The following is a 10,761-nucleotide window of genomic DNA, read 5'->3' on the forward strand; positions in this document are numbered from 1 at the left end:
AGCAGGGAGGCAGCATAGTGAGCAAGTGGCCGCTGTCGCTGTGGTTGAGACACTTCAGGAATTCACCATGGGGTCTGTAACAGCTCTCCGGAGTTTGGATCTGTTGGTCGTTTTGTCTCTGCTGTCCCCGTCTATCAACGCGAACCGGATGATCGCAGACACACCGGACCTCCAGAAGTCCCCTTCCACCACCGGTAAACACATCTCAACCGAGACAGGTGGCCACGAGGGTCAATACTAAAACTTGTAGTGCAGGATGAACTTCATCAATTCACACACAGTTTAAAGTTGTTAGAGATTTCCGGATGTAAATTCAGTTTGTAGCCTATAGCCTGACAGAACACAATGCTCTGAGTGGACTGGGAAACATAAAGGAATGTTGTTGTTTTTTTTATATATATATATATATATATTGGAGTATTTTATCTTTATTTTGGCAATCAGGTGGCAATCCTTTAAGCTGCAGCCTCAAGTGGGCTTTCTTAGCTGTCCAAATCCATGTGGCAAAGCACCACCAGCCCAGAATTCCTGTCACTGCCTGCTGTACTACAGAAGTGTGGCATGAGCTTAACAAATTACCATTTTGATGGTATTTTTGCAAAACACATGGCAAAATTATTAACTCATCACTAGGGGAGCTGAATTTTTTAAAACTTTTTCCTGAAATGTGTTCAGATGTAATGAGTAACTGTGAGGGGTAGAATAATTTAACGTGATTCCAAACAGACCAAGTGTATTGTGTTATTTATCCACAATATGGATTTCAGGCCCAATATAATTGTGGCTTACATATTAATGTAATGTGGAATTTATTTGCGGTTGCTTTCAAGATTGAAAAGGAAAGGTTGTCATACAGGCCTAAAGTATCCTGAGTTTTTATAATGGTGTGCAGATTTTAAATCTGTTTCTAGGGGATGCTTTTTCACTCGGTAGGCTACATGCCATCTTGGTAAAAATATCATTTTTACTTTTATTCTGAATTCTGTGTTTAACTTAAATGACCTTGGAGTTGAAATGTGAGGGAAACTGTGACAGACTGAATCAGCTGGTGCTTCAGTCTCACACACACACACACACATTCTGTGACATATACTCAAACATCCCGCCAACACATTTGCATTCAGTTGCCATGGCGACGGCAGCAGAGGTATAGTAAATGAGTGTCTCTGTTTTCTTCTAGGGCTCAGGGTGAAGGAGCACTCGCAGATTGTTGCCCAGCACAATAGACTGCGCAGCCGGGTCAAACCCATGGCAGCTAACATGCAAAAAATGGTTTGTGGCACCTATTGTCTTTTTCTTCTGTGTGTGTGTGTTTGAATGGTGTGAATGCTGTCACCTAAATGTGAGTTTAAGTTTAACATGGTCCATTTGTTGACAGTAGTCGGCGCTCTTGTTAAAAACTGGAGGTGGTGCACTGTCCACACAGCTGATACTCACAATGCAGCTCACATTTGCCTCTTTGTAAGAATTACTGGCTCTCTACTACAGACGTTCTCTCCCTCCAGTAGAGGAAGATATTCATCCACATGTTGCAAACTTAAAAAATATGCCCGTGCATTTAAACAAGCTTGAAGTTGCAAGCCTTGCCTGTACAGAAACCCAGAGAAAAACAGTAATGAAAATGATGCTGTCAGTAACGCTCAGAGGTGTGTTGTGTAAAGATGTAAAACCCTGTTGAAGCCGTCAACAGTTCTTAGAGAACAATAGTTGGTTCAGAGCTCTATTTTTACTTTCTCTCAAACTAACTAACAACAGGTAGCTACTACAGCAGCTCAGTCACAGGCAAATGCAGCTGTAATGCAGCCATAGTTATTTAACCAAAAATTATTTCTTTTTCAAAAGTGAAATCACTAAAGAAAGGCATGGACAACAAAAGCTTTTAGCCGAGCTGTCTTCTCAGTGGTGCTGATTGTCTCAACAGCCTGATAGTAGTGTTAGTGCACCATTTGTTCTGCTCTGCTGCAGGCGGAGTGATAGTGTGGACAGATAGAATTGAGCCAAAATCAATTAGCCGTGCATAGAGTCTTGTGAGGGTTGAATAAGGATAAAAATAAGCAGCATTTTTCCCTTGTTAGTCTGTTAATACTGACGATCAACATACATAGTTAAAATACTGTACATAAAAAATACCAGTCATACAATTTGACAGTGTGACGTAACTGGTCGGAGGGTCATGGTGAGGTGTTGCTGAATGTGCAGAAATTCTCAATATTAATTTGTGTCTCAGGTTTTTCTAATCCCATTTTCTGCAAAACAGCCCAGCTAAATCCTCTCAGTATCTTATTCCATCTATTGCTTCTCCGTACAGTACTACTTATCTGCACAACTGTCCTGTCTCCGTGTGATTATGACCAAGACGTAATGATGGATTATGAAACTCACAATGCACTAGATATCCTCAGGGCCTAATATGAGATTTTTACCAGGGAAAACTGTCACTTTGTCATAGATTACATCCTCAAAGCCACCTGCACAGACCGAGCCCCTTTCTTCGACTGCTCTTCAGCCTCGGAGAACTGTTCTCAACTGATAAGGCAGTAATGAGAAAAAGGGGATGTGGATAATCATTCTGCATTCACAGCTGTGGTATTACAGGTAATTTCCCTGTGAAAACCCTCAGAGGAGGCTTTGCCGAGCTGAAGAGGCATATTAAAGAGCTTTGCTGATAAAAGTTAAATGGCTCAAGGCTTCGGCTGTGTTTGTGTGTATCAGAATAAGGTTTTTATTTTTTTTTCTTCACGCAGAAACGAACCAGTAAGCATTGTGGTGAGATTGTGTTGAAGTGATTATAATATAGTGCTTTAGGCTTTGCTTTAAGGGTGAGATAAGATAGTAATATTTTAGGAATAAATGATGCTCCTCCTTTTCTCACCCAAATGCCCTGTCTGCAGGTTATCGTTGAGCTCTTGAGGCTAAGAAGTATTATGAGGTCACACCATCACTCTCACAGGCAGAAATTAAAAGAGTGTTTACTTTGATATGTAAATCACGACCTCTGATTGGGAGATTTTATCGTATTATTAATCTCTCTCAGAATTTCCCCAAGCTCCCAGCACTGAGAAAAAAGTAGATCTGCAGTTTCACAGCAAAATATGGAGCTTCATTAATTATTAACTAATAAACAGTACAACAATATAGCAGTTATGGATGAAGCCATGAATGAAGGTAAAATAGTATTATGGGAAATAACATTTCATTTGCTCCTCCCTGACTGGTAAATGTCCACTTTTTTTTTTTAAACACATTTGTAACACAGGCTTTCTGTTATAACTTGTTGGTGTCTAAACCAGACAGATAACCCTGATGACATCACCGGGGTTATTTTCTCAAACTTTAGAAACGCCCCTCCACAGCTACAGACAGCATTACCACTCTGATGACAGGTAAACTGACCTTCAGGTGTCAGATTGGTGGACTGTCCTTTCACTAATACTAATACTAATACAAATGCAAAGACAATAATCCATCATTCCTCCAACAGTCATTCATTAATTTTAATGATTTAAAGCTTAACTTTGTGCACGTTGTGTTGCTGTCCTTCTTAATAGTAAAAGAAGTAACTGCGATGATGTCCGTACGACAGCAAATATGGCAGAGTGGTAGTGGAAAGTTTGTGTGGAAACCAGTTGGCTGTTGGAAAAAGTGTCACTTAGTAAAGTGTTTATACCAGTGCAGCATGCAATGAGTGTCAGTCTGTGTTTGTTGGCACTGTCGCAGACTGGCAGCTTGCCCAAGATGTCTCTCTGCCTGTTGCCCACTGTAGGCTACGGCTGGCTCCAACCCCTGAAAAAGATTAAAGGGGTAAAGAAAATCACTCATGCACTATTAGGAATGACCTTCAAGCTAAAGAGTGTCTTTCATCCAGCCTTAATCACATTCTTCAAACTACAATATGACCTTTATTAGAGATATTACAAAGGATGAAAATTTCCCGTTGCTAATTATTGATATAATTACTTCCTTCATATTTATCAGTTTGCAAAATAAAGAAAACTGCATGTTAGATAATCTGAGATAAACAGATGGGGGTTTGTTGGACCTGCACATTGGAAACTACAGGAGAAGAGCTAAAATCCATTGATTTCCTCGAACAGATCTGCTGTTACACGGTTGACCCAAAACACAGATAAGAAGAAAAACCTTAAACATCTGCTGAAAAACACAAATACAATGCAATAATTCTTGTATTAGCTTCTGCTGATAGGTGCGCTGGTTAGGGATAGTCTTCTCCTGTGTGCATGTAAGATACTGCTAAAAAAAAGGCTTAACTATGCAGAACAAAATGGAAAGATATGTAGCAATAATACTAAATCCTACTTTTGTCTTTATCCCTAGGAGTGGGATGAGAAGTTGGCCTTACTTGCAAAGGAGAGGGCAGAATCCTGTCACACAGACCCCTCCCCTCAGCACTCCTCAACCTCCAGTCACATTGGCTGGAACACACATCTTTCTGTTCATGGTGTCGCTTCATTTTCTGACATCATCGACTCCTGGTTTGAGGAGGGAAAGGATTTTCTCTACTTAAGTGGGCAATGTAGAGAGAACGCCAGTTGCCAACACTACACACAGGTATTCACAAGCAGATACCAACTGTACGTACAGCATGTTTATGCGGAGTCTTGCATTTACCACACACCTCACTTCACAGACATTCAGATGCATGTTTTTTTCCTTTAAAAGTGCTGATGTAGTGTGTCTAATCCCTCTGTTGTTGTGTAGCTTGTGTGGGCCACTTCGAGTCATGTGGGCTGTTCCAGCCAGCTGTGTCTGAGAGAAGGAGACCTCCGGGAGATTTTTGTCTGTGCATATTACCCAGGGTAACAATTACACACCTTTTCCATAAAAATGAAAACATTAAATCCATCTGAGAACAGCATAGTTTGAGCAAATCTCAGTTTTAAACAAAATACAAAGAGCTCACAATTATTATGTCCTGTCCTGTATGGAGATTTTATTCGTTACTTTCAACATTAAGATTGGATGTACTCCAGAGCAGATTGTGTGTCTCTTAGTATGTGTGTAGTATGTAGCATTTGCAGTATACATTTGTGTCGCTGCAGAGGTAACTGGGAGGTGAATGGTCGACTGGTGATTCCCTACAAGTCGGGGCTGTGCTGCTCTCTCTGCACCTCTTCCATGTCTGGCTGCTTTAGACTGTGGGATCATGTAGGTGGATTGTGTGGTAAGACAACATATATGTATGTATTATTATAAATATATATATATATATATATATATATATGTGTGTGTGTAGGTTGCTGCAGAAGCTAATTTTGCTGTCATTGGACATTCACAATATCCAATGACTACCGCAGTGAGGTTTTTGATACCAAATGAATTCCACAAGGATTAAACATAAAACCTTAAAACATAAATGCAGGTCATTGCCATGCTGTTTTTGAAGGACATAATTGGAAATTTCAACTTTCTGCTGCTATGACTACTACTGTAGAGCTGTCCAATGTGTTCTTCAAGGTCATTTTTGTCTATCTGCCCTCAATGTCATTGACATTATTGTCAGCAATGCAAATTAAGTCCACTTTCACAAAGATTGCAGATATGCACATGAAACATTTCTGGTTGTGAACTATTTTTCATTGTTCCCACACATTATTTTCTATGCCGGTTTTTCCAGTCAGTTGCAATAAAGTATTTTGAGTGTTCGACAGTTTCCTGCATATGTCATTGAGTAACATGTCTTGAGTAACAGTTGTTACTGCAGTTACGTTGACAGCTGATTTGGGTAAAATTATCAGACATTTGTGATTCCAGATGTTCATTTTGAAACATACATGTTTGTGTGTGTGTGTGTGTGTGTGTGTGTGTGTGTGTGTGTGTGTGTGTGTGTGTGTGTGTGTGTGTGTTTGCTGGTTGTGCATGCACATTTTTTTTAAATCAGAGATTCCAAGGAATCCATGCCGTATGACCTGTGGTCAGCACGGCCGTCTTAACATCTCATCCTGCAAGTGCATGTGTGACACGGGCTTCACCGGACGCTTCTGCCAGGGTACCAGACATCAACATCATGAGTAGTTGTAACAAGATAGTAGACATATTGGTATCAAACTTAGTTAAATGGATTTTTTTTCTATATTTAAGTATTTTAATATTCAAAGTAGAAAGACAGAATTTGCAGTACCACTGTCTGTTTTTCAGTACGGTGCAGTATTCAGTGTGTACACGGTCGTTTCAAAGAAGAAGAATGTTCCTGCCTGTGTGATGTCGGCTATGGCGGTGCTGAGTGTGCAGGTAAGTGCAGTGTGCTTTAGTACAGTACGTGCTTCATATAGCTCAGCAGTTTGTCCTCTGAGAAACAGAGTAGCTTCAAAATTCAAAAGTGTGCACAGACACGCATACTGAGGACATGAATCTGGTTGCTGCTACATTCTCTGTTTATCTTAATGGATCCAGTGACGTGTTGAAAACATGTTGAGAACATGTTGAGAACATGATGAAAACGACGCAGTGTACTGACTGGTTGAAGGTTGCACAAAAGACATTTTATCATCAGTGGGTTATGACATTTACGGTATATCTCAAGCAGCGCAGTTACATACATATCTTCAGCCTCTGAATATGTGAATGTAATAACACCATTTCCATAATGGATATTTTGCGCTGTTTGTGTCCCTACAGAGAAAGTAGCATTTCCCTTCCACAGCTGTGATGTGATGATAGATGGAGATTGTTTCATGGTGTCTTCAGAAGCTGACACCTACTATGGAGCCAAAAGTCACTGTCAGGTGAGAGACAGGTGTGTGTTACCCACTGAGAGAGTGAGACAAGTGCATAATGTAAATCATTGTATCAAAGCTTTCTTTTGTGCTCTCAGTGTGGCCTTTTCTTTGTTTAAACCGTCAGGAACGAGGAGGTATTCTGGCTCAGATCCACAATCAGAAGGTTCAGGACATCCTGGCGTTTTATCTCGGTCAGCTAGAGACAAGCAACGAGGTCACCAGCGTTGACTTTGAAACAAGAAACTTCTGGATTGGTACAATCTTTCAGCTTACTGAAATTTAATAACATAATGCTCTCGAACATTAGACAGCACTACCAAACTAGTTTGCGGACTCTGCTGTCATTTTAGCCAGATGTACTACCAGATGGCCGATGCTGCACGGATACAACAGCAATGTTTTTGCTCCACAGGTCTGACATACAAGCCTCTGAAAGACTCATTTCGCTGGGACACCGGAGAGATCCCTACATTCAGCAGCTTTGCCTTTGGGCAACCAGACAACCAAGGGTAGGTGACACATTTACTAACACACGTGTTCTCTGTGGGAACATCAAGGGTTTTTATTTTTAAATGGTTTTATATCTGCAATATGTGTGAGTTACAGATTACTGTAGTAAATAATAAAGAAAGTCTGGTCTTTTATTTGTTTCCATCCCTAAAATCCAGTTCTTAAATAGTATAGCTGAGATTATCCACTAAAGTTGTTTCAAAGAAATGTTGGCTGACCTGCAACCTTAACCCTAACCACTAGATGTCTCTCTATCTATCTATCTATCTATCTATCTATCTATCTATCTATCTATCTATCTATCTATCTATCTATCTATCTATCTATCTATCTATCTATCTATCTATCTATCTATCTATCTATCCATGCACAGTTATTTATTCCATCTCTCTCTCTGTCCAGTTTTGGAAACTGTGTAGAGCTGCAGGCATCAAGTGCTTTCAACTGGAACGACCAGCGCTGTAAGACACGGAACAGATATGTTTGCCAGCATGGTAAGGCTCCTTCTGGGAGAGGGTGGATGAAAATGTGGGTAAGACGAAAAGGAGATTTCTCTTTTTGTACAACTTTACCACCAAGTGTGATCCGGGTGCAATCCTGCTAAGAGTTGGTAATGCTAACCACTGAGTTGCTGTGTCGTGTGAGGAACATTCGATATAAGCAAGTTGAACAGTTACAACTTGCCATTTCGATACAAAACCAAACAGACGATACACATTTGGCTTTGGGGTTGGCGGCATTTCTTCAACCTGCAGCAGCATGTCCACAGTCGAATTGCAAGGGAGACTGGCTTGTCCCCTTGTATTTCCCCCCAGAGGCTGGCATCCTACCATCTGTCCAGCACCAACTGCTTTCATGCAGAAAGCCACCAGGCTCTGGGCTTCATGGTGAAACAGATCTGTCCCTCTCAAAGACCCATGGCCCTCCACCCATCCGTTAAAACAGAATCCAATGCAGGGAATATGGGTACCCTGTCTTTGGACAAAAAAGCTGACTTCCATTTTCTTATCATAGATTTGTGATGAGACTTATTCTGATAGAGTGTCTGTCTCAGAATCTTCTTTTTCTTTTCTCTTTTTTCTAAGTAATTTTATTTTGGACATTTTTATACCATTGTGTGACTTTGCGGTTCACTGTCAGTGTCTTATCCCCAAGCCATGGGGGGCAGCCTCGTCTACCAACTCTTTTATTTATTTATCCATTTAGAGCAATGGGTGTCAGCCATAAAGTACATGTGAAGGTCAGAAAACTAAAACTGAACTAAAAGTGGCTAAAGTCTGTGAGACTTGGGCGGTCAGTTCAGCACTACAAGCGATCCCTTCACATTATACTGAGAGATTTGATTCAGCATTTAATATAAAAAAAAATCACTTAATGGAGATTTACAACAGTTTGTTTTTGTTTGGGTAGTTGAATGACTGTTTGCTCTTGTATTCAAATCCACACCTGCTGTGCTCTACTGTGTCCTGACAAATAGTATTATCTATTTCACTGCAGGGTGAAGTGTAAAATCTTAATCCAGTGTGTTCATTAATGATTTGAACACAACACTGAAATCTCTGTGTGATCCTGCCCACACATTTAAACATGGCACTCAGTCTAAATCAATGGCACTCAGTGCCCGCCATCAAGGGCCTTTGAGCAATCAATATACGTCAGCTCCACAAAGACCCACAGTGTTTAGAAGCACATACCACTTATATTGATCGTGAGGAATGAGATGGTGGCAGATGTTTAGTTTTGCCCACTTGAGTGTGTCTTTGCAAGTGGTTGGTGTGTAATCTGGTATTGATCATCGGTGAAGGAGCGATCTGCTCTGAATGTGGTCAGTGTTGCTAAGACAACATTTTTACAACCTGCTTTTTGAAGACCTCTTGATGTCCCCCTCCTTGTAGTTTGTGTTTGTGTAAAACAAGAGAGGGCTTGAGGGTCAGATGATATCAGTGGTAGTTTAGCCACATTGATATAGAGGTCATTAAATAAAGCTCATCTTATGAAAATATTCTTCAATTAATCATCAGCTCGCCCTTCTTCTCAAAACAAAAGCTACATTTCACTGAAGCTACAAAGACTGAAATGCATAAATTCAGCTGATTATAAGCACACAGAGCCCTCTACCCATCAGAGTAATTTCCAACCTTCATTACTGTGTTGTGTTAATTAGTAATAAAATGATAAGTGGATGTGACACAGCCCGAGGGAGACACTACACTATGTTTACTATGCTCCAGAGTACTGTCTGAGAGAGAGAGAGGGAGTGTGTGTGTGTGTGTGTGTGTGTGTGTGTGTGTGTGTGTGCGTGTGCGTGTGCGTGTGTGTGTGCATATGCATCAAAAGGAGTCTGCAGTAGAACTGACGGATTACTGGGGATTTATGACACAAACCAAACTTTTTTTCAGACGCTTCACTGTTTTTCCTTTTTCTGCAATGCTTTTGTACTCAACATGGTACACTTTTGTATTGTTTCTGTAATTTGTGTGTGTGTGTATGTGTGTGTGTGTGTGTGTGTGTGTGTGTGTGTGTGTGTGTGTGTGTGTGTGTTTCACAGCTGCAGAGCACATTGCCCGGTGGTAGGATGGAGGGGGATGGACCTCTCCGTTGTTGGTGTCTTTAGTCAATCATTGTACATGGTGTAGTTTAAATGTACTGTATATACTGTACCTGTTTGAATGTTTTAATTCAAATCATTTATCATTAAATTTGTGTATGTTACTTGGAAAATTTGTTTGTTGTTTATTCTTTGCCTACTGTATATCTTCTGAGTGAGCAGCTTCAGTTCAAATGAAAAGGCTGCCATTCACTGGCATACATCCATGCTCTTCTCTCCTTGTCTCTTCCAACCTCCACCTTCATTTGGCCTAGAAATTGATTTGGTCTGCCGTCATTAAATGATGTTTCAGTTCTCTTACTGTAATGCCGCTTCGAGGAATGTGGAGGAAGAGGCGTCATACAGTTATGATGGTGAAAGCACATCATTTATCACTGAACAGTGGGGACAGGACAGATGGCAGCACTAAAACAACATGAAAGCAAAGAACTTGATAATTAATGCTCAGATCTCATTATCATTAAGGATCAGTAAAAGCAGCAGTGCCCCATGATGCACACAAATGTGCAAACATGTATGCATTATTATTATTAGTACTCTGTCACACAGTGCAGGCAGATCCAGATCTGATGCACAGATAAATTCACACAAAGGATGCATCATGAAAGCAATATGTATCATTTTGCTTTTTGGCCTCTTGTATGTGATATCGTAAGACCACCTTGAGGGAATTTCTTCAGATTTGGCACAAACATTCACTTGGATTTAAGGATGAACCGAAAATATTTTGGTGGTCAAAGGTCAACTTCGCTGTGACAGCATAGTGTTCTGCAAAAACACTTGCAAAGCTGGTAATTCTAGGTCTGTTGGTGAGGCGACCACTTTGGTCCAGAGTAAAATATCTTCTATTAGATGGATTGCCATCATTACCATTACCATGATCGAGTTATAATTTAAATTTGTCTA

At 40.5% G+C, this 10,761-nt stretch overlaps 1 protein-coding gene across 1 annotated transcript; it reads left to right on the plus strand.

Annotated features, from left to right (window-relative positions):
* On the plus strand, window positions 1–9,962 carry LOC130171146 (C-type lectin domain family 18 member A-like). The gene is made up of 12 exons (XM_056379010.1): window positions 1–194; window positions 1,181–1,272; window positions 4,336–4,569; window positions 4,720–4,817; window positions 5,061–5,182; window positions 5,900–6,007; window positions 6,157–6,249; window positions 6,637–6,743; window positions 6,862–6,991; window positions 7,150–7,246; window positions 7,650–7,741; window positions 9,796–9,962. The coding sequence occupies exons 1-12, from the start codon at window positions 68–70 to the stop codon at window positions 9,819–9,821; spliced, it is 1,326 nt and encodes a 441-aa protein (XP_056234985.1). The 5' UTR covers window positions 1–67; the 3' UTR covers window positions 9,822–9,962.
* Window positions 9,963–10,761: the final 799 nt, after the last annotated feature.

Source organism: Seriola aureovittata, chromosome 1 (genome assembly GCF_021018895.1).
Source record: "Seriola aureovittata isolate HTS-2021-v1 ecotype China chromosome 1, ASM2101889v1, whole genome shotgun sequence".
NCBI classification, from domain to species: domain Eukaryota; kingdom Metazoa; phylum Chordata; class Actinopteri; order Carangiformes; family Carangidae; genus Seriola; species Seriola aureovittata.